At 49.4% G+C, this 23,412-nt stretch overlaps 2 protein-coding genes across 4 annotated transcripts in view; both read right to left on the bottom strand.

Annotated features, from left to right (window-relative positions):
- Positions 1 to 2,357: 2,357 nt before the first annotated feature.
- Positions 2,358 to 9,421, bottom strand: NDUFAB1 (NADH:ubiquinone oxidoreductase subunit AB1). The gene is made up of 5 exons (XM_038762778.1): positions 9,227 to 9,421; positions 5,839 to 5,961; positions 5,259 to 5,346; positions 3,563 to 3,674; positions 2,358 to 2,523 (listed from the first exon to the last, which is right to left on the bottom strand). The coding sequence occupies exons 1-4, from the start codon at positions 9,419 to 9,421 to the stop codon at positions 3,583 to 3,585; spliced, it is 498 nt and encodes a 165-aa protein (XP_038618706.1). The 3' UTR covers positions 2,358 to 2,523; positions 3,563 to 3,582.
- Positions 9,422 to 15,999: 6,578 nt separating this feature from the next.
- Positions 16,000 to 23,412, bottom strand: part of PALB2 (partner and localizer of BRCA2) — a 31,086-nt gene continuing 23,673 nt past the window's right edge. For 2 of the 3 annotated variants that reach the window (XM_038762953.1, XM_038762954.1), the window contains exons 11-13: positions 21,533 to 21,620; positions 20,474 to 20,622; positions 16,000 to 16,641 (exon numbers count right to left, since the gene is read on the bottom strand). In XM_038762953.1, coding sequence (XP_038618881.1) covers positions 16,398 to 16,641; positions 20,474 to 20,622; positions 21,533 to 21,620 — 481 coding nt within the window. In that variant the 3' untranslated portion in view covers positions 16,000 to 16,397. The remainder of the gene's footprint in view (positions 16,642 to 20,473; positions 20,623 to 21,532; positions 21,621 to 23,412) is intronic. The other variant, XM_038762955.1, reaches the window with a different exon arrangement.

Below are 23,412 nucleotides of genomic sequence, written 5' to 3'. Positions count from 1 at the left end.
CTTTACCCACTGACCCCCGCCCCGCACCATTTGGGGGACAGGTACATGGTGACAGGGCTGGGACAGACAGGTTCTCACCCACCTCTAGACTGTAAGCTCATTAGGGGCAGGGAATGTGTCTGTTTATTGTCACACCGTACTCTTCCAAGCGCTTAGTCCAGTGCTCTACACACAGTAAGCGCTCAAGAAATATGATTAAATGAATCCATCAGGCAGGAGGGGACCTCTGAACACAGAAGCAGCCATAGCTTCGAGTCCGGGACTGCTATTAGTGATTTATTTCTAAACCGTGAGCTCGTTGTGGGCAGGGATTGTCACTGTTTCTTGTTGTATTATACTTTCCCAAGCGGTCTGCATACAGCAAGCACATAATAAATATGATTGAATGAAAATATGATTGAATATTAATGACTGTCTCCCTCTCTGGGCTGTCAGCTTGTGGGCAGGAAACGTGTTTACCAACTCCGTTCTAGAATACTCTCCCAAGCGCTTAGTACAGCGCTCTGCATCCAGTAAGCACTCAATAAATACCATCCATGATATTTGTTCAGTGCCTACTGAGGCTCAGTACAGTGTGGAAAAGAGCCCGTGCCTTGGAGTCAGAGGTCATGGGTTCAAATCCCCGCTCCGCCAACTGTCAGCTGTGTGACTTTGAGCAAGTCACTTAACTTCTCTGGGCCTCAGTTACCTCATCTGTAAAATAGGGATGAAGACTATGAGCCCCCCGTGGGACAACCTGATCACCTTGTAACCACCCCAGCACTAAGAACATTCACTCAATTGTATTTATTGAGCGCTTACGGTGTGCAGAGCATTGTACTAAGCACTTGGGAAGTACAAGTTGGCAACATATACAGTCCCTACCCAACGGCAGGCTCACAGTCTAGAAGGGGGAGACAGACAACAAAACAAAACATATTAACAAAATAAAATAAACAGAATAGTAAATATGTACAAGTAATAGAGTAATAAATCTATACAAACATATATACAGGTGCTGTGGGGAGGGGAAGGAGGTGGGGGAGTGGGGAGAGGAAGGCAGGGGCTCATTCTGGGACAGTACTATGTGCTTTGCACATAGTAAACGCCTAATAAAATGCCATCCTTATTATTTTTTCACTTCTCTGGGACTCAGTTCCCTCATTCGTAAAATGGGGATTCAATACCTGTTCTCCCTCCTACTTCAAAGGTGAGCCCCATGTGGGAGCTGATGATTTTGTACCTACCCCATCACTTGGTACAGTGCTCGGCACACAGCGGGCGCTCAACAAATACCACCATTATTATTATGTGCAATAACATCCCTCTGCCTTTCCCCGGCACTGAGCCATGAAGCAGTTAGGCGAGTCACAGGTGGAGGACAGTCCCACGGAGAGAGAAATAACAACGAGGCCTGTGCCCATCTATCACCGCCGACTCCTAGTGCCATCACTTCCGAGCCCTGCGTCCTGTGTCTCTGCCCTCTCACACGAGGTGGAAAGATTGGCAGGGAGCCCTGGATTGGGGAGTGACGACGCTTAGTACTAAGCACTCAAATACCATTGACTGAGCCCCCTTTTAACTCTCCTCTTCCCCATCCCCACCACCCTACCTCCTTCCCCTCCCCACAGCACCTGTATATATGTTTGTACAGATTTACTACTCTATTTTACTTGTACATATTTACTATTCTATTTATTTTGTTAACGATGTGCATTTAGCCTTAATAGTATTTGTTCTGACGACGTGACACCTGTCCACGTGTTTTGCTTTGTTGTCTGTCTCCCCCTTCTACACTGTGAGCCCGCTGTTGGGCAGGGGACCGTCTCTATATGTTGCCGACTTGTACTTCTCAAGTGCTTAGTCAAGTGCTCTGCACACAGAAAGTGCTCAATAAATACAATTGATTGAATGAATGAATGAAAATTGACTGATTGACAGCTGAACTCCAAAGTGACTGTGAAGGTGGGTTTGACACCCGTCTCCATGTTCTGTTTTGTTGTCTGTCTCCCCCTTCTAGACTGTGAGCCCGCTGTTGGGTAGGGACCGTCTCTGCTGCCGACTTGTACTTCCCAAGTGCTTAGTACAGTGCTCGGCACACAGTAAGCGCTCAATAAATATGATTGAATAAATGGAGGCAGTGCCACAGCTGTGCCCATGCTCTGCACATGGAGTCCAGGCATACCAGCCCAGAGGTAGACATATTCGATGAGACCTATACCCTAACTACATTGGAAAAAGATGCCAGAGTTCTCATGGCAGAGGACTCTTCACTTAAAAAAATAATAATAATCAAGGGGTTGAGTGGGTAAAGTAAAAATTAAATGAGCTAACCCTTACATTCTGGGGAACCAAATAACCATAGAGTGAGACCATTCTGGTATTCTGTGATCATTTTTAAAGGCCAACATATATTCAGACAATTTAAATACAACTTCCAACAGAAATACTCTTGACAGAAGCAGCAGCAGCAGCCCTGCAATGCGATGTCACATTCAAACATTCGCTGGTATCATCCGAGTCCTCTAAGTGAAAAGGGATTTCCTGTTTAAAAAAAGAAAGCAAACACCAAAAAATCTGGTTGGACTTTTTTTTCAGTATTCAGTATCAGCCCTGCAATAAAACATTCTCTGAGGTGACAGACACTCACAAAGGCAGATGGAGCCGCGACTAGAGTGATCATAAAGAGATGGAAGCCAAAGTGCTGCCCTCAACTCTCTGTGAAATGGGGCAGGGGCACAGCTCATCTACCCTTTATATGTTTTGGGAGTTCACACTCTCTTGGATTCCAAGCAAGAAAGAGACCGAGTGTCCTGGGGACCGACTACATTTTCCAGAAACAGTTGCCTGGGAAGAAAATCTAGGGAGGCGTGAAACTTGTCACAAGTAGGGAACGTGTCTGCTAAAAATGTTGTATTATGCTCTCCCAATTACTTATTTCGGTGTTCTGCATCTAGCAGGTGCTCGATAAATACCACGGACTGACTGACATGGGGTCAATCCCGGATGGGATGGCTGCAGTGTGTGAATTTCTGAGGCTGCCCCGACAGATCCGATTTACGGGTCACCGTGGTACTGGCGATCCCAGGGCCTAGGTTTCCATTCATTCAATCATTTCCAGGTTAGTTCACTGTTTTAGAAACGGCACCCAAATCTCAATATAGGCAGCACAAACTCCCCATCAGTTTACTCCAGAAGACATGCCCTAGCAGCCACACTGTCTTCTCTAACATTTTATCCGGCCTAAATCGCCTCAATCCCCACCCCACACTCCTGTAAACTACCAGCAAGGGAACGAAGTATCAGGGAACTATCGGAGAATTTTTCTAAAGTCCAGTGGTTCCCCGAAGCTTGGAGCTCCTACAACGACAAAACCTCCTTTGTTCATTCATTCAATCATATTTATTGAGCGCTTACTGTGTGCAGAGCACTGTACTAAGCGCTGGGGAAGTACAAGCCGGCAACATATAGAGATGGTCCCTACCCAACAACGGTTGTTGTAATTCACAGCTCTTATTCATTTCTAATTATTAACAAAGATAACAAAACTGAGTATCCTATTGAGAAGGCACTGACTGCTTACCTGAATGCAAAGAAAAGAATTTATTCGTACACATCCTTCTTATCTGCAATGTAATCCACAATCTCTTGTGGACACATTAGCTTTTCTGCATCGATGTCAGGAATTTCAAACCCTGGAAGACAAATTTACAGTAGTTGAATTATTTCTTAACAGCATTCCGGAGAAAATAACAGGGTATGGCTAAGGTGATCACAATCCCAGCTGACCCAAGTCAGCCATGGTTTTGGGGTACTCTTCCAGAAATCAACTCAAAATCCTACTGGTTCGTAAGTACCCCGGAGCTTCGGGGACCAGGCAACTATTTCCGAAAAACACTAGCGTGAAGGGCAATTACAACTCCCACCTACATTTGGGACACCTAAGCCTTTCCCCCAACATGATCTAGGTGTTGAGAGGAGTTGACTCCGAGGCCAAGATGGGGTGGCCGCAGAACGCAGCTACCTCCAGGAGAGAACTTGTCCCTCTCTTCCTCCCGGAAGATGCGAGAGGAGCCATGGAGTTCTGGAGCGGCCTGCTCTACTGGTCAAAAAGCCCCCCTTCCCTAAGGAGAATTTCGGCTTGAGCTCTCCAGATCATGGTCATCCGAGGAGTAAAAGGAGAGGCTAACTTCCTTGAGTTTGGACATCAAGTTAAGAGAAAGAAAACGCTGCTACTTGCACAGGGATGATAAAAGAAGTTGGTGATCTAGATGCTAGAAGCCAGCAAAGCTGCCAAACCAAGTACACCCATCAAAATCTTATATTGTACATTATATCGCATTATACTGTATTATATCACTCTCCCAAGGGTTTGGGAAGCAGTGTGGCCTAAGGGAAAGAGCACAGGCCTGGGAATCTGAGGACCTGGGTTCTAATCTCAGCTCCGCCACTTCCCTATTGTGTGATCTCGGGCAAGTCACTTCACTTCTCTGGGCCTCAGTTCCCTCACCTGCAAAATGGGGATTCAATATCTGTTCTTCCTCCTACTCAGACTGTGAGCCCAAGTAGAACCGGATCGATGTGTTTCTATCTCAGTGCTTCTCATGTAGTAAGGGCTTAACAAACACCACCATTATGCTTATCAGCACATTGCTCTGAACACAGAAGCACTGGAATAGGACTGATTGATAACGAAACAAGCACTCCATGCCAGCTGGCCCAGAGGTTTTACAAGCACCAAACTGGCTAAATTTTACAGTACAGCCTGGTGTGGTCTCTTGGCTGCCGCAGCCAACCAGCTTACCGAGCCGGGAGGGTATAAGCCGGAGGAGCGTATTTGGTAAATGATCCCAAATCGAATAGTGGAAAACCTCCAGCATGGGCACCGGGAAACACACTGGGGAAAGCACGACAGCCTCAGGAGGAGGGGTGGTTCTTGGGACCCAAACATGCTGCCGCTCCCCACTCTGGTGCCCATGGAAAGGTTAGGGGCGTCATTTCCCTCAGCCCTTTAAAAGCCAATAAAGCAGAACCATCGAGGCCCAACTTCACTGTGACAGGATTAAAGATCTCCTACTCAGTTATCCAAAATATTTTCTGCCCTTGGTCACTTCCATCCCATTAGAAAAAAGTGGGCCATATATTAGTAGCTGAATTAAATGTATTTAAATGAAATCCCTCCGGTTGAAGCCTCCTTCGTTTCCTTCTACTTAATGCCCAGTAAACAAAAAAGTGTTCCAATTCAGAACAAGATTCATCGAGACATATGGATTTGTTACCAAATTCATCTTCCATGGCCATTATAATTTCCACTTGGTCCAAACTGTCCAAGCCCAGGTCTTTCATGAAGTGGGAAGATACCGAGAGCTGAAGGAGAAGAAAACTGGAGTAAGACCGGCAGTTTGTGAACGTTTTTAGTCCCTGCACCCCCGCACCCCCGCCACCGATCCCATGACGCTTTTTTGTGGGGGAGAGAGGAGGAAGGGCGGGGAAGACACAAGCATGGCACAACCAACTCCAATTACATTAAACCTCTTTTGGGTGTGAATAATTTTCATTTGGAAAAAAAATTCTTTTCTACCCAATTTCCATTTTTGGTAACAGAACCCTTGTTGTGGACACTGATTATTCAGGGACAGGGAATCTCAGTTCTCCTTGACTTCTTGAATGTGAATTGATGTTAAGCGTCCTCACCAGTGGCACTTTTTTTTTTTTTTACGACAGGTTGGGGCAGACTAAAGAGACTTCAGATATAAAATGCTTCAAAAAGCCCTGTCTCGATTCTCAAACGTCCCTTCTTCGGGCATTCGGCAGCACAAGACACGGGCTAGATCTTTCAGAAGACTTCGATTCGCTTACCTTCTCTGGGTCGATCTTGTCGTAGAGTTTCAGGACATACAGTACGCGCTCCTTAATGGACTCCAACGTCAGAGGTGGTAAGTCGCTATACTGGCGGGACAACTGTATGAATGTACTGGAAATCTAGAGAGGAAGGCAAGCACGGAGAATTACCTCTTCAAATGAAGCTGTGGGCACACTAGCTTCACTCATCTTCACAGAGTTATTCAGGGTGGAAGAAATTCATGTCATGTGCATTCCCCCACCCTGGGCTCGGTAAAAAAAAAATCTTTCATGCATTCCTCAAATTATTATTCAATTGCCTCCCCTGAAATAAGTTGCCATCTGCAAAGCATGAAAAGGGCAATAAGTGACCCATCTTGGGTTAAGATTACAGAACGGTTTTGACACCTGTCTGCACGTCTAGACTGTGAGCCCGCTGTTGGGTAGGGACCGTCTCTATATGTTGCCAACTTGTACTTCCCAAGCGCTTAGTACAGTGCTCTGCACACAGTAAGGGCTCAATAAATACGATTGAATGAATGAATGCTTTGTTTTGTTGTCTGTCTCCCCCTTCTAGACTGTGAGCCCATTGTTGGGTACGGACTGTCTCTATATGTTGCTGACATACTTCCTAAGTGCTCAGTACAGTACTCTGCACACAGCAGGCACTCAATAAATACGAATGAATGAATGAACCTACCCGGGCACCATTTTTTTGGAAAAAATACGGGCAATTCCTGCTAGCCCAGCTGTTTTTGGGTTCTGAGGCCCTCTTGAAATTCTGGTGGACCTTCAAACCTCTAGATCTTGCTCAGTGCAATGATACCATGGGGCAATTCCTCAAAATCAATCATCAAACAGGAATGAGAGGGTTCTTTCTCCACTTGCACCTCAGCCCAACGGTTTGGCTGGCCCACAGATCTCAGAACACATCGGCCAGGTGTGGCTACGGGTTAGAAGGGCATACAGATTTCCACCTCTTGCCAACTTTTCAAAGCGGGTGGTGGTGGAGGTCCCCGCCCTGGTCTCGGAGCTGACGGAGGTGAGCGAAGCCCCCAGCTGACCCTGGAACCACTCATTCATTCAATCGCATTCATCGAGCGCTTACTGTGTGCAGAGCACTGGGCTAAGTGCTTGGGAAGTCCAAGTTGGCAGCATATGGAGACGGTCCCTACCCAACAGTGGGCTCACAGTCTAGAAGGGGGAGACAGACAACAAAGCATGGAGATGGGTGTCAAAATCGTCAGAACAAATAGAATTATAGCTATATGCACATCATTAACAAAGCAAATGGAATAGTAAATAGGTACAAGTAGAATAGAGTAATAAATCTATACCATATATATATATATCCAGCAGCCCCCGGGGAGGGGAGAGTGAGGCTAAAAAACTTTGCACCCACAGTGGCAGTTTTAGGGGTGGGTGTTGTGGACTCCTGCATCTTTGGTACATCCAGATTTAATACCACAATACTCTCCCGTTGGGGAAAGTGAAAGGCGGTTTGTATCATTATTAATAATAATTAACGGTATGTGGTAAGCGCTGGGGTGGAGACAAAGAGCCCGGGCTTTGGAGTCAGAGGTCATGGGCTTAAACGTCGGGTCCGCCAACTGTCAACTGTGTGACTTTGGGCAAGTCACTTCACTTCTCTTTGCCTCAGTTCCCTCATCTGTAATAATGGGGATTAAGACTGTGAGCCCCCCGTGGGCCAACCTGATCACCTTGTAACCTCCCCGGCGCTTAGAAGAGTGCTTAGCACAGAGTAAGCGCTTAACAAATACCATCATTACTAGAACAGTGCTTGGCACACAGTAAGTGCTTAACAAATACCATCATTACTAGAACAGTGCTTGGCACCTAGTAAGCGCTTAACAAATGCCATCATTACTAGAACAGTGATTGGCGCATAGTAAGCGCTTAACAAATGCCATCATTATTATTATTACCTCATCTGAAATAATGGGGATGAAAACCGTGAGCCCCCCCGGGACAACCTGATCACCTTGTAACCTCCCCGGCGCTTAGAAGGGTGCTTTGCACAGAGTAAGCGCTTAACAAATACCATCATTACTAGAACGGTGATTGGCACCTAGTAAGCGCTTACCAAATACCATCATTACTAGAACGGTGCTTGGCACCTAGTAAGCGCTTAACAAATACCATCATTACTAGCACAGTGCTTGGCACATAGTAAGCGCTCAACAAATACCATCATTACTAGAACGGTGCTTGGCACATAGTAAGCGCTTAACAAATGCCATCATTACTAGAACAGTGATTGGCATATAGTAAACGCTTAACAAATGCCATCATTACTAGAACAGTGCTTGGCACCTAGTAAGCGCTTAACAAACACCATCATTACTAGAACGGTGCTTGGCACATAGTAAGCGCTTAACAAATGCCATCATTACTAGAACGGTGCTTGGCACATGGTAAGCGCTTAACAAATACCATCATTACTAGAACGGTGCTCGGCACCTAGTAAGCGCTTAACAAATGCCATCATTACTAGAACGGTGCTTGGCACATAGTAAGCGCTCAACAAATACCATCATTACTAGAACGGTGCTTGGCACCTAGTAAGCGCTTAACAAATGCCATCATTACTAGAACGGTGCTCGGCACATAGTAAGCGCTCAACAAATACCATCATTACTAGAACGGTGCTTGGCACCTAGTAAGCGCCCAACAAATGCCATCATTACTAGAACGGTGCTTTGCACAGAGTAAGCGCTTAACAAATACCATCATTACTAGAACAGTGTTTGGCACGTAGCAAGCGCTTAACAGCGCTTTAGACTGTGAGCCCACTGTCGGGTAGGGACCGTCTCTATGTGTTGCCAATTTGTACTTCCCAAGCGCTCAGTACAGTGCTCTGCACATAGTAAGCGCTCAATAAATACGATCGATTAATTGATTAACAAATACCATCATTACTAGAACAGTGATCGGCACATAGCAAGCGCTTAACAGCGCTTTAGACTGTGAGCCCACTGTCGGGTAGGGACTGTCTCTATGTGTTGCCAATTTGTACTTCCCAAGCGCTCAGTACAGTGCTCTGCACATAGTAAGCGCTCAATAAATACGATCGATTAATTGATTAACAAATACCATCATTACTAGAACAGTGATGGGCACATAGCAAGCGCTTAACAAATGCCATCGTTATCATTATTATTACTACTATGGTACTGTGATGGTATTCGGTAAGCGCTGCCGAGGGGCCAAGCGCCGAACTAAGCGGTTGGGGCGGAGGCCGTGCCCGGCCCACGGGGGGGAGGGGGCGGGGGAAAGTGAGAGGTCCAAGGTCACCCGGAGGTCGGGGTCGTCGGGCCGCCTCCGGGGAGCCCTCCATGCCGTGCCCCCCCGGTGACCCCTTGGGCCCAGGCGGTGCCCTCCTCACCTGCTGGGGCGGGCGGGCGGGCCCCCGGCGGGCTCCCCCGGGCCGGGCGGCGCTGCTGAGGGGACGGGCCGGGAGCAGGGCCCGGGGGAGGACGGGGATGGGGACGACGGCGGGGGCGGCGTCCGGCGGGAGCGGGGCCCGGGTCCGGCGGGCGCAGGCCGAGAGGGCGCGGGCCCCGAGGACACGGGCCGCCATGGCTCACAACGACCACAATGCAACGCGACAACCAACCACCGCTAGGCGCAGGCGCAAGCGCGCGCGACCCCGCCCCCCCCCCCCTCAGCTCCCTCCCAAGCCCCGCCCACCGCCCGGGCCCCCATTCATTCATTCGTTCAATCATTCAGTCGTATTTAGTGAGCGCTTTACCGCGCGCAGAGCACTGGACGAAGCGCTTGGGAAGTGCAAATTGGCAACATCCAGAGGCGGCCCCAACCCAACAGCGGGCTCCCCACACAAGCCCCGTTGGGTAGGGACCGTCTCTATGTGTTGCCGATTTGTACTTCCCAAGCGCTTAGTACAGTGCTCTGCACATAGTAAGCGCTCAATAAATACGATTGATTGATCGATTGCTTCCTCCCAAGCCCCGCCCACCCACCCCCAGCTCCCTCCCAAGCCCCGCCCACCCACCCCTCAGCTCCCTCACAAGCCCCGCCCACCCACCCCCTCAGCTCCCTCCCAAGCCCCGCCCGCCGCCCGGGCCCCCATTCATTCATTCATTCGTTCGTTCGTTCGTTCGTTCAATCATTCAGTCGTATCTAGTGAGCGCTTTACCGCGCGCAGAGCACTGGACGAAGCGCTTGGGAAGTGCAAATTGGCAACATCCAGAGGCGGCCCCAACCCAACAGCGGGCTCCCCACACAAGCCCCGTTGGGTAGGGACCGTCTCTATGTGTTGCCGATTTGTACTTCCCAAGCGCTTAGTACAGTGCTCTGCACATAGTAAGCGCTCAATAAATACGATTGATTGATCGATTGCTTCCTCCCAAGCCCCGCCCACCCACCCCCAGCTCCCTCCCAAGCCCCGCCCACCCACCCCTCAGCTCCCTCCCAAGCCCCGCCCACCCACCCCTCAGCTCCCTCCCAAGCCCCGCCCACCGCCCGGGCCCCCATTCATTCATTCGTTCGTTCGTTCGTTCAATCATTCAGTCGTATCTAGTGAGCGCTTTACCGCGCGCAGAGCACTGGACGAAGCGCTTGGGAAGTGCAAATTGGCAACATCCAGAGGCGGCCCCAACCCAACAGCGGGCTCCCCACACAAGCCCCGTTGGGTAGGGACCGTCTCTATGTGTTGCCGATTTGTACTTCCCAAGCGCTTAGTACAGTGCTCTGCACATAGTAAGCGCTCAATAAATACGATTGATTGATCGATTGCTTCCTCCCAAGCCCCGCCCACCCACCCCCAGCTCCCTCCCAAGCCCCGCCCACCCACCCCTCAGCTCCCTCCCAAGCCCCGCCCACCCACCCCTCAGCTCCCTCCCAAGCCCCGCCCACCGCCCGGGCCCCCATTCATTCATTCGTTCGTTCGTTCGTTCAATCATTCAGTCGTATCTAGTGAGCGCTTTACCGCGCGCAGAGCACTGGACGAAGCGCTTGGGAAGTGCAAATTGGCAACATCCAGAGGCGGCCCCAACCCAACAGCGGGCTCCCCACACAAGCCCCGTTGGGTAGGGACCGTCTCTATGTGTTGCCGATTTGTACTTCCCAAGCGCTTAGTACAGTGCTCTGCACATAGTAAGCGCTCAATAAATACGATTGATTGATCGATTGCTTCCTCCCAAGCCCCGCCCACCCACCCCCAGCTCCCTCCCAAGCCCCGCCCACCCACCCCCAGCTCCCTCCCAAGCCCCGCCCACCCACCCCACAGCTCCCTCACAAGCCCCGCCCACCCACCCCCAGCTCCCTCCCAAGCCCCGCCCACCCACCCCCCCAGCTCCCTCCCAAGCCCCGCCCACCCACCCCCTCAGCTCCCTCCCAAGCCCCGCCCACCGCCCGGGCCCCCATTCATTCATTCATTCGTTCGTTCGTTCGTTCAATCGTTCAGTCGTATCTAGTGAGCGCTTTACCGCGCGCAGAGCACTGGACGAAGCGCTTGGGAAGTGCAAATTGGCAACACCCAGAGGCGGCCCCAACCCAACAGCGGGCTCCCCACACAAGCCCCGTTGGGTAGGGACCGTCTCTATGTGTTGCCAATTTGTACTTCCCAAGCGCTTAGTACAGTGCTCTGCACATAGTAAGCGCTCAATAAATACGATTATTGATTGATTCCTCCCAAGCCCCGCCCACCCACCCCCAGCTCCCTCCCAAGCCCCGCCCACCCACCCCTCAGCTCCCTCACAAGCCCCGCCCACCCACCCCCTCAGCTCCCTCCCAAGCCCCGCCCGCCGCCCGGGCCCCCATTCATTCATTCATTCGTTCGTTCGTTCGTTCGTTCAATCATTCAGTCGTATCTAGTGAGCGCTTTACCGCGCGCAGAGCACTGGACGAAGCGCTTGGGAAGTGCAAATTGGCAACATCCAGAGGCGGCCCCAACCCAACAGCGGGCTCCCCACACAAGCCCCGTTGGGTAGGGACCGTCTCTATGTGTTGCCGATTTGTACTTCCCAAGCGCTTAGTACAGTGCTCTGCACATAGTAAGCGCTCAATAAATACGATTGATTGATCGATTGCTTCCTCCCAAGCCCCGCCCACCCACCCCCAGCTCCCTCCCAAGCCCCGCCCACCCACCCCTCAGCTCCCTCCCAAGCCCCGCCCGCCGCCCGGGCCCCCATTCATTCATTCGTTCGTTCGTTCGTTCAATCGTTCAGTCGTATCTAGTGAGCGCTTTACCGCGCGCAGAGCACTGGACGAAGCGCTTGGGAAGTGCAAATTGGCAACACCCAGAGGCGGCCCCAACCCAACAGCGGGCTCCCCACACAAGCCCCGTTGGGTAGGGACCGTCTCTATGTGTTGCCAATTTGTACTTCCCAAGCGCTTAGTACAGTGCTCTGCACATAGTAAGTGCTCAATAAATACGATTGATTGATTGATTCCTCCCAAGCCCCGCCCTCCCACCCCCAGCTCCCCCCCAAGCCCCGCCCACCCACCCCTCAGCTCCCCCCCAAGCCCCGCCCACCGCCCAGGCCCCCATTCATTCATTCATTCGTTCGCTCATTCATTCATTCGTATTTATTGAGCGCTTACTGTGCGCGGAGCACTGGACTAAGCGTTAGGGAAGTGCAAGTTGGCAACACCTAGAGACGGTCCCTACCCAAAAGCGGGCTCCCCACGCAAGCCCCGCCCTCCTCCCCGGTCCTCTCCCAAGCCCCGCCCACACCCCCGAGCCCCTCCCAAGCCCCGGCCACCGCCCGGGCCCCCATTCATTCATTCATTCATCCATTCGTTCATTCATTCAGTCGTACGGAGTGAGCGCTCACTGGGTGCAGAGCACTAGACTCAGCGCTTGGGAAGTGCAAGTTGGCAACCTCTAGAGACGGTCCCTACCCGACAGCGGGCTCCCCAGACAAGCCCCGCCCACCTCCCCGGGCCCCTCACAAGCCCCGCCCACCGCCCGGGCCCCCATTCGTTCGTTCGTTCGTTCATTCATTCGTATTTAGTGAGCGCTTACTGGGCGCAGAGCACTGGACTAAGCGCCTGGGAAGTGCAAGCTGGCGACATACGGAGACGATCCCTACCCGACAGCGGGCTCCCCACACAAGCCCCGCCCACCCACAACCCTCAGCCCCCTCACAAGCCCCGCCCACCTCCCCGGGCCCCTCTACAAGCCCCGCCCACCGCCCGGGCCCCCATTCATTCGTTCATTCAGTCGTTCATTCATTCATTCATTCGCATTTAGTGAGCGCTTACTGTGTGCAGAGCACTGGACTAAGCGTTAGGGAACTGCAAGCTGGCAACATCTAGAGACGGTCCCCACCCAACAGCGGGCTCCCCACACAAGCCCCGCCCACCGCCCTCACAAGCCCCGCCCACCCCACTCCCTCACAGGCCCCGCTCACCCCCAGCTCCTTAACAAGCCCCGCCCACCCGCCGGACCCCCTCTCTAGCCCCGCCCACCTCCCGGGCCAATCACACGCCCCGCCCACTCCCCCCATTCATCACAAGCCCCGCCCGCCGACCTTTTCAATAATAATAATAATAATAATAATAATAATGATGGCATTTGTTAAGCGCTTACTATGTGCCAAGCACTGTTCTAAGCGCTGGGGGGGATACAAGGTGATCAGGTTGCCCCACGTGGGGCTCACAGTCTTCATCCCCATTTTACAGATGAGGGAACTGAGGCCCAGAGAAGTGAAGTGACTTTTGCCCAAAGTCACACAGCAGACAGTGGGCGGAGCCGGAATTTGAACCCATGACCTCGGACTCCAAAGCCCGCGCCCTTTCCGCTGAGCCACGCTGCTTCTCTTTGTTGTCTGTCTCCCCCCTTCTAGACTGTGAGCCCGCTGTGGGGTAGGGACCTTCTCTACATGTTGCTAACTTGGACTTCCCAAGCGCTTAGTGCAGTGCTCTGCACACAGTAGGCGCTCCATAAATACGATTGAATGAATGAATGAATGAATGAATGAATGGCCCGGGCCTGGCGACCCCTAGCGGGGAGGGCGGGCGCTGCAGACGGGCGGGCGCGCCGGAGGACCTGCGGGAAGAGACAGAGGAGGACCCACAGCAGGAGGTGGAAGAGAAACAGCAGGAACAGGAGGGGCGATGAGAGAATAATAATAATAATAATAATAATGGCATTTGTTAAGGGCTTACTATGTGCAAAGCACTGTTCTAAGCGCTGGGGAGGTTGCAAGGTGATCAGGTTGGCCTATGCGGGGCTCACAGTCTTCATCCCCATTTGACAGATAAGGGAACTGAGGCACAGAGAAGAAGCTGCGTGGCTCAGTGGAAAGAGCCCGGGCTTTGGAGCCACAGGTCATGGGTTCAAATCCCCGCTCCGCCACCTGTCAGCTGGGTGACTTTGGGCAAGTCACTTCACTTCTCTGGGCCTCAGTTCCCCCGTCTGGAAAATGGGGATTAAGCTGTGAGCCCCACATGGGACAACCTGACCTTGTCAACCCCCCAGCGCTTAGAACAGTGCTTTGCACATAGTAAGCGCTTAATAAATGCCATCATTATTATTATTATTATTGTGACTTGCCCAAAGTCACACAGCTGACAGTGGGAGGAGCCGGGATTTGAACCCATGACCTGTGACTCCAAAGCCCGGGCTCTCTCCACTGAGCCACGCTGCTTCTCGGCTTAGTGGCAAGAGCGCAGGCTCGGGAGACGGAGGACGTGGGTTCTAATCCCGACTCCGCCACTTGTCTGCTGTGCGATCTTGGGCAAACCATTTAACAGCTTCCCTGTGTCTCAGTTTCGTCATCTGGAAAATGGGGATTAAGACTGTACGCCCGACAGGGGACAACCTAAGTGCTCAATAAATACGATTGAATGAATGAATATCTACCCAGGCACTTAGAACACTGCTTGGCACATGAGTGCTTAACAAATACCATAATAGTGATAATGATTATTATCATTATTATTAATAGTCACAGATTGACTGAACACCTTCTGTGTGCAGAGCACTGGACCAAGCACACGGGGAAAATAAATGGACGTGACAGAAGCAGCGCGTCCTAGAGGACCTGGGTTCTAAACCCGGATCCACCATTTATCAGCTGTGTGACTTTGGGCAAGTCACTTCACTTCTCTAGACCTCAGTTCCCTCATCTGCAAAGTGGGGATTAAGACTGCGGGCCCCCCATGGGGCAACCTGATTAGCTTGTATATATCCCAGAACTTAGAACAGTGCTTGGCACATAGTAAGCGCTTAACAAATACTATTATTATTTTTATTATTATTATTACTAGTTTATAGAGATCTGGCCTGGGAGACAGAAGGACCTGGGTGCCAATCCTTGCTTCACTACTTGTCTGCTGTGTGACCTTGGGCAAGTCAATCCACTTCATTTCACTGTACACTTCATTGTACAGTTCAGTTCATTGTACAGTTCCCTCAACTGTACCGTGGGGATTGAGACTGTAAGCCCTCTGTGGGACAGGGACTCTGTCCAACCGGATTATTTTATATCTACCCCTGCATTTAGAACAGTGCCTGGCACATAGTAACTACTTAACACGTACCGTTATTATTGTTGGCCAAGGTCTATGGCCTTCCAAAAGTTCACAATCTAAGAGGACGAAAGGGTTTGGCTGACACAAAAGAAGAGATGAAATATACAGATGAGGTAAAAATTAAAGTTCAAAGTGCAACAAGTGTGGCGGCAAAGGGATCAAGAGCCCACTTACAACCAAAGCTTCCCAGTTTTCAAACATGTCTACAGGTCTCCCGCTGTTTGCAGTTTAAATGCACTGTAGGACAACCTGTTCAGGGCATGGCAGGGGTTCAGGTGGGGAGATGGAGGTCAGTAAGAGGAATGGATGGGCCCTGTTGGGACTGTAATAACAGTAATAGTCTTCTATCTACCCTAGCGCTTAATACTGTGCCTGGCACATAGAAAGCACTGAACAAATACCATTAAAAAATGATCCTTTTTTTGCGACTGGACGAGTATGGCAGATCGCATTAGATGGTAAACACCTGGAGGACGGCGATTACTTCTTGCTTTTACTGTATTCTCCTAGGTGCTTAGTGTAGTGTTTCATACTCAGCGCTCAATAAATATCACTGATGTTGACAGTGAAAAGACCATCAAAATGTACAAAACGAAGAAGGGGTGAGAGGATAGGGCTGCCTTAAGAGACAACTTATAACAAACAATCCCCATCCTCTAGAGCTTCCGAAATAGATTTTAATCAAACGTCTTATTAAACAGAAAACAATTAAGATACAAACCAGGGACATTGTCATAAAAGTGGCAGAGAATTCGAGTCAACTGAATATGGACCATGTAAACAAGTGTGCAAATAAGTAGAGCGGTGGGGTTACCAAACATCGATTCTTTATATTAAAAATCCCAGCATTCACGAAACATTCCCCGTCAGTAGTTCCTCCTCCCCTTAACCAAGTCTGTCGGAATACAAAAACCGAAGCTACCTCAGGTTCCTGGGTGGGGAGAGAGATCAGAGACAGGAAATCCACTCCCGCTCCGGGCATTTTACAGTACCAACAACTGTCTTTTTCCTTTATAGTCACGCTTCCAGAAGTACAAAAGCCTCTCCACGAGTCTTCACGGATTCATTTGTTTTCCTTTTGGCAGAGCTTCTACGCAATTGTATACAAACACGCTTCCATCCTCCTGTCCAGCCAGCAGAGAGGAATCCATATCTGACCATCTGACAAGAGACCAATGTCCGTCGGCATTCGGGGGCAGCAGGGCTGTGCAATGTCCTAGAAACAAGTCCCAAACAGCAATCGTCCCAGAGTTCAGCACAGCTGCTGCACAATTACCCTTCACTTCGCCTTCTAGGATCCTAGCACAGAACAGATACATCTCCTCAGGGCTCTTGCCTTTAGGGCTATGAAATAAGAACTTTAAATATGCAACCCCCCTCCACCACCCCGAAAAAAAACCCAAAACAAGGTTGGAAACTATAGTTCTATGGTCCTGAGTTTGGGACATTTGTTCTCCATCAATGGACCTGGAAGCTTAGATATTAGAATTTGTGAACCAATCGTTTGGCATGGAACCCTTATATTACAGGATAGTTTACGACGTCCAATTTGGAAAATGGCAAAAGCAAATGAATGCTTTGTAGCCCCAAAGGCTGAAAAGCTTGGGGTGGGGGGGCGGAGGGAGGGAGAGAGAGAGAGAGAATCCCCAACAAAAGACTGACTGATGAAGGTCCTGATACTTCCACTTTTAATCTTACTTGTGCAGATGTTTTAATTGGGATAGTGCATGAATGAAGATGACATCTTTAAGAAGATGCCTCCATGCAGCCAATTTTGAAAAAGGCTGCTACAGAAAATTGGCACTCTGAAGCTACCGCGGTCCAATATTCTAGGAATTTCTAGAAATGATCACTTTAGATCACCGGATCCATTTTTAGCCTTGGTTTTTTATTTTTGGTCAGATGTGGCAAACTGAACCCTTTGATCTTCCCACTCCTACGGTCACGACGGTAAGTATTGGCACTTTCATCCAAGAATACATAAAATATGAATCAGGGGGTGGCAACTGTTTATTTTGAAATGTGGAGTGGCACATCAAAGAGAGAGGGGAGGGGAAGTTGGGTCGGTGGGGGGAAAGAGAAAGCTCCTCTAGGCTGTAAATTTGTTGTGGGCAAGGAATGTGTCTACCAGCTATGTTGTATTGTACTCTCCCAAGCACCTAGTACAGTGTTACACACACAGTAGTAGTGTGGCCTAACAGACAGAGCATGGGCCTGGGCGCCAGAAGGACCTGGGTTCTAATCCCAGCTCTGCCACATTCCTGCTGTGTGACCTGGCAAGTCACTTTACTTCTCTGTGCCTCAGTTACCTCATCCGTAAAACGGGGGTTGAGGCTGTCAGCCCCATGTGGGACAGGGACTCTGTCCAACCTGAATGGCTTGTATCTACCCTCAAAGCTTAAAAGAGTGCCCAGCACAAAGTAAGTGCTTAACAAATACCACAAAATAAAATAAAATAAATACCACTGACTGATTGAAAGGGAGAAGAACAGAGAGACTGGGGGAATAAGGAGAAAGGGGAGAGCTATAAAGGATAATGATGATGATAATATAATGATAATTATGGTACTTGCTAAGTGCTCACTATATGCCAAGCACTGTTCTAGTGCTGGGGTAGATATAAGTTAATTCAGCCTGGATACAGGCCATGTCCCACACGGGGCTCACAGCCTCAATCCCTATTTTACAGATGAGGTAACTGAGGCCCAGGAAAGTTAAGTGACTTGCCCAAGGTCACCCAGCCAGGGTTAGAACCCAGATCCTTCTGATTCCCAGGCCCGTGCTCTATCCACTGAGCCACGCTGCTTCCCGCAGGGGAGGAGGAGGAGGAAAAAAGGGAGAGTGGGTGAAGAAGGGAATGAATGGTAAATATACTGCTCCTTCATCTTCACCTCCTTCTGCTCTTCCTCCTCCTCCTCCGCTGCTTTTCTTGCCCTCACGGGGCTCAGGGTGGGCCCCTGTTGTGCCCGGCCCTGGAGCTTTGTGAGGATGAGAAAGGCCATGGCAGAGAAAGGCTGGGGAGAGGAGACAAAGCCTCTAAGGGCTACCTAACTCTGCCTGCCTGCCCTGCCCTGCTAGCTGGTGTAGGGAGAAAAAGGGGTGAAGCTAAACCTAATGGAAAGAGCCCAGGTTTATGAATTAGACACCCTGCATTCTAATCCCAGCTATGTCACTTGCCCACTGTGTGACCTTGGGCAAGTCATTTCACTTCTCTGGGCCTCAGTTTCCTCATCTGAAAAATGGGGATTCAACATCCCTTCTCCCTCTCTAATAATAATAATAATAATGATGGCATTTGTTATGCGCTTTCTATGTGCAAAGCACTGTTCTAAGCGCTGGGGGGGGATACAAGGTGATCAGGCTGTCCCACGTGGGGCTCACAGTCTTAATCCCCATTTTACAGATGAGGGAATGGAGGGTCAGAGAAGTTATAAGTGACTTGCCCAAGGTCACACAGCAGACATGTGGCGGAGCAGGGATTCGAACCCATGGCCTCTGACTCCAAAGCCCATGCTCTTTCCACTAAGTCAAGCTGCTTCTCTAAAAATAATAATAATAATGATGGTATTTGTTAAGCGCTTACTATGTGCAAAGCACTGTTCTAAGCACTGGGGGATACATGGTGATCACGTTGTCCCACATGGGCCTGACAGTCTTAATCCCCATTTTACAGATGAGGTAACTGAGGCACAGAGAAGTTAAGTGGCTTACCCAAGGTCACACAGATGACAAGTTCATTCATTAATTCAATCGTATTTATTGTGTGCAGAGCACTGTACTGAGAACTTGGGAAGTAGAAGTTGGCAACATATAGAGACAGTCCCTACCCAACAGCGGGCTCACAGTCTAGAGGGGGAGACAGACAGCAAAACAAAACATATTAACAAAATAAAATAAATAGAATAGTAAATACGTACAAGTGAAATAGAGTAATAAATCTGTACAAACATATATACAGGTGCTGTGGGGAGGGGAAGGAGGTAGGGCGGGGGGGATGGGGAGGGGGAGGAGGGGGCTGAGCCGTAATTCAAACCCAGGACCTCTGACTCCCAAGCCTGCACTCTTTCCACTGAGCCACGCTGCTTCTAGACCGGAAGCCTAGGCACATAGTGAGCACGCAACAAATACCCCAACTGTCATTATTCCATTCCCTCAGTTTCCCAAGGGAGTTGGTGGCTAAGACAGGAATGATCTTGGGAGTGTCAAGACCTCTGGGTCTTTTACTAACATCACTGAAATCATGGCCGACATTTCAAAAGTGATCCGAGACTGTGGTTTTTCAAAAGAAAAGCACCACAATGGGGTTTTAAAAGATTCAGAAGGAAAGGTGTTGTAATAAAAAATTACTGAAATATTATTTGTATTGTTTAAAACTTGTGATGGACTGTAAGCTCCTTATGGGCAGGAAATATGTCTATTATTGTACTGTACTCTCCCAAGCGCTTACTACAGTGCTTTGCACGGGGCACTCAATAAATGTGACTGAATAAAAGATGAGTGATGGAAAAAACCCACTCAACTATTTACGTATTTAATATTACATACTAAAAACGCAGGGAAAGGTGGAGGGGTGAAAGGGCTTAGCGTTGAACTCTCCTGAACAATGAAATTGGCCAAAGAAGAGTACTAGGCAGGAAATTTGTATACATTCATACATTAAAGAGTACAAAACACGGTCAAAAAGAGAAACAGCACGATGTCTGCATGAAAGTTGCCTCAGGATATGAGGCGCTTAAAGGTTAACTCACAGACCTGCCAATTTCCCATCTGCTTCCCGGTGACGGCCTCATTAGAATCCATGCATTAAGGCCACCAACGATTAGTGGATGATTTAAACACCCAATAGTCTGAGGGTAAAAATCTATCACCTAACTTGCTCCACATCATCAAAGGGGCCTGGTCACAACTTCCTCCCACTCCCTTACCACCCATCCTGCCTTAAAAAAACAAAAGCAAATCCGCTGTTGGGTAGGGATCGTCTGTATTTGTTGCCGAATTGTACTTTCCAAGCACTTAGTACAGTGCTCTGCACACAGTAAGTGCTCAGTAAATACGATTGAATGAACGAATGAACCCAAAGTCGGTGTTTAAAAAGCACGTGAGGTCCCGGGAGTTAGCTCCAGACACTTACCTTCCAGCCTGTCCATGGGGTAGACAGTAGGGCATCACACCGATGCTCAGGGCTGTCCTGGGATTAATCGCAATCATCTGAAACACAGGATTTCCTGACGACTCATTTTCTTGGGCATGCGGATGACTTAAAACAACAAACAGAAGCCCCTAATTTAAGAGGAAAAATAAAACATCCAGATAAACTGTCAGGGGTCAGAGTTTTGTGGATTATTTGTTTTTAAAGGAGGGTGGGGAATAATGGAATTTCTGATGGATTATCCTAAAAGAAGAAATCCTGAGCCCAGTGATATGAGTGCCCAGGATTTAACCTCAGTTTATTAAAGGGAAATAGATCAGGGTGAGAGGGCGATGTAATCTAGTTTTTCCATTTGGAAAGTTCAAGAGCACCTCCCTTTCCCTGACCAAAAAAAAATAAAACATAAAAGGTCTCTGGGGCCATGTCATCCGTGTCTCGGGGGATATTTACTGAAGCATGAAAATACTCACTACCTTGCGGCAGCACAAGTCAAGTTCAGAACCTGAAAGATCTAAACAGGTTGCGGGCTACGGCCAGGATGGACTATTATTAATGATGAAACCTGACCTCTTAGCACTATCGGAGGCTTAAACCAGAACTGTTAGCATCAAACAGCGATTTTCAGCCACAAAAGAGAGACGCGTGATGAATATGGCCCGTAAAAATCCTCACTAAAGGCATAGCCAATAAGACTTGAAGCCAGTCAACCCCATTAAGAGATACCTCCTTCTTTATACATTCAAATCACACTGTTTAAGGAATCGGAGGTATTGTTTCATTAGTAAACTTGCAGGTAAAGTGACGCTTTTCATTCGTGGCTTTGCAAACAAGAGAACAAGCTCAGCTGTTCTGATTAGGGAAAATAAGGAAAGAGGAGCTTCAATCCTGAAGCTTCAGAACTGAGAACCTGAGAGGACGAACTGATTCTAGTGCTAGTAGTTGGCACGGCTCCAGGGGTACCCGACTTAATATGAAAGTAGGGGACATCACACCCGATCAAGAAGCCAAAAGAAGTTAATGACAGACCCAAAAGGAACATACCATGTCAGAGTAGGCCTTATGGCAGATGGAAGCTGGGTAAGAATTACCGATGGACATCTTCTTCAGAAGCTGGCCAGTTTTTAAGTTCCTGGGTAACAGGGAAACAAATTGCACGGGATCACAAAATATATTGCTATCTTAAACTTTTCTGACACCTTTGTTAAAAGAACAGCCTAGTTCTAATCCTGGCTCCACTAGTTGTCTGCTGTCTGTCCCTGGGCAAGTCACTTAGGTAAGCAGCATGATCTAGTGGACAGAGCACAGCCTGGGAATCAGAAGGACCTGGGTTCTGATCCTGCCACTGCTACTTCATCAATCGTTTTTATTGAGCGCTTACTTGTACAGAGCACTGTACTAAGCGCTTGGGAAGTACAAGTTGGCAACATACAGAGACAGTCCCTACCCAACAGTGGGCTCACAGTCTAAAAGGCTCACAGTCTAAAAGTCTGCTACTTGTCTGCCATGTGATCCTGGTCAAGTCACTTCACTTCTATGTGCCTCAGTTAACTCACCTATAAAATGGGGATTCATTCATTCATTCATTCAACTGTATTTATTGAGTGCTTACTGTGTGCAGAGCACTGTATTAAGCGCTTGGGAAGTACAAGCAACATATAGAGATGGTCCTTACCCAATAGCAGGCTCACAGTCTAGAAGGGGGAGACAGACAACAAAACAACACATATTAACAAAATAAAATAAACAGAATAGTAAACATGTACAAGTAAAATAGAGTAATAAATCTGTACAAACATATATACAGGTGCTGTGGGGAGGGGAAGGACATAGGGCTGGGGGGAGGAGGGAGAGAGGAAGGAGGGGGCTCAGTCTGGAAAGGCCTCCTGGAGGAGGTGAGCTCTCAGTAGGGCTTTGAAAGGAGGAAGAGAGCTAGCTTGGCGGATGTACAGAGGGAGGGCATTCCAAGCCAGGGGGAGGACATGGGCCGGGGGTCGACGGCGGGACAGGCGAGAACGAGGCACAGTTAGGAGGTTGGCGGCAGAGGAGCGGAGGGTGCGGGCTGGGCTGGAGAAGGAGAGAAGGGAGGTGAGGTAGGCGGGGGCAAGGTCATGGAGAGTCTTGAAGCCAAGTGTGAGGAGTTTTTGCCTGATGCGTAGGTTGATTGGTAGCCACTGGAGATTTTTGAGGAGAGGAGTAACATCCCTAGAGCGTTTCTGCACAAAGATGATCTGGGCAGCAGCGTGAAGTATAGACTGAAGTGGGGAGAGACAGGAGGATGGGAGGCCAAAGAGGAGGCTGATGCAGTAATCTAGTCGGGATAGGATGAGATATTGAACCAGCAGGGTAGCGGTTTGGATAGAGAGGAAAGGGCGGATCTTGGCGATCTTGTGGAGGTGAGACCGGCAGATTTTGGTGACGGATTGGATGTGAGCGGTGAAGGAGAGAGCAGAGTCGAGGATGACACCAAGGTTGTGGGCGTGTGAGACGGGAAGGATGGTAGTGCCATCAACAGTGACAGGAAAGTCAGTGAGAGGGCACGGTTTGGGAGGGAAGATAAGGAGTTCAGTCTCGGACATACTGAGTTTTAGATGGCGGGCAGACATCCAGATGGAGATGTCTTGAAGGCAGGAGGAGACACGAGCCTGAAGGGAGGGAGAGAGAGCAGGGGCAGAAATGTAGACTTGGGTGCCATCAGCCTAGAGATGATAGTTGAAGCCGTGGGAGCGAATGAGTTCACCAAGGGAGTGAGTGTTGATAGAGAACAGAAGGGGACCAAGAACTGACCCTTGAGGAACCCCTACAGTATGGGGATGGGACGGGGAGGAGGAGGAGTCCGCAAAAGAGACTAAGAATGAATGGCCGGAGAGATAAGAGGAGAACCAGGAGAAGCCAAGGTTGGATAGTGTGCTGAGGAGAAGGGG

The sequence above is a fragment of the Tachyglossus aculeatus genome, chromosome 21 (assembly GCF_015852505.1).
Source record: "Tachyglossus aculeatus isolate mTacAcu1 chromosome 21, mTacAcu1.pri, whole genome shotgun sequence".
In the NCBI taxonomy this organism is placed as follows: domain Eukaryota; kingdom Metazoa; phylum Chordata; class Mammalia; order Monotremata; family Tachyglossidae; genus Tachyglossus; species Tachyglossus aculeatus.
Note: the sequence above shows the minus strand (reverse complement) of the source record. Positions and strands in the feature narration are given on the sequence as shown.

Excerpts from the sequence above, each read along its gene's own strand:
- NDUFAB1 (XM_038762778.1), bottom strand. The coding sequence starts at position 9,421 with ATGGCGGCCCGTGTCCTCGGGGCCCGCGCCCTCTCGGCCTGCGCCCGC. Across the intron at positions 5,962-9,226 it reads CCGCCCGCCCGCCCCAGCAG|ATTTCCAGTACATTCATACA; the intron begins GTGAGGAGGGCA and ends CTTCCTCTCTAG. Across the intron at positions 5,347-5,838 it reads ACAAGATCGACCCAGAGAAG|CTCTCGGTATCTTCCCACTT; the intron begins GTAAGCGAATCG and ends CTTCTCCTTCAG.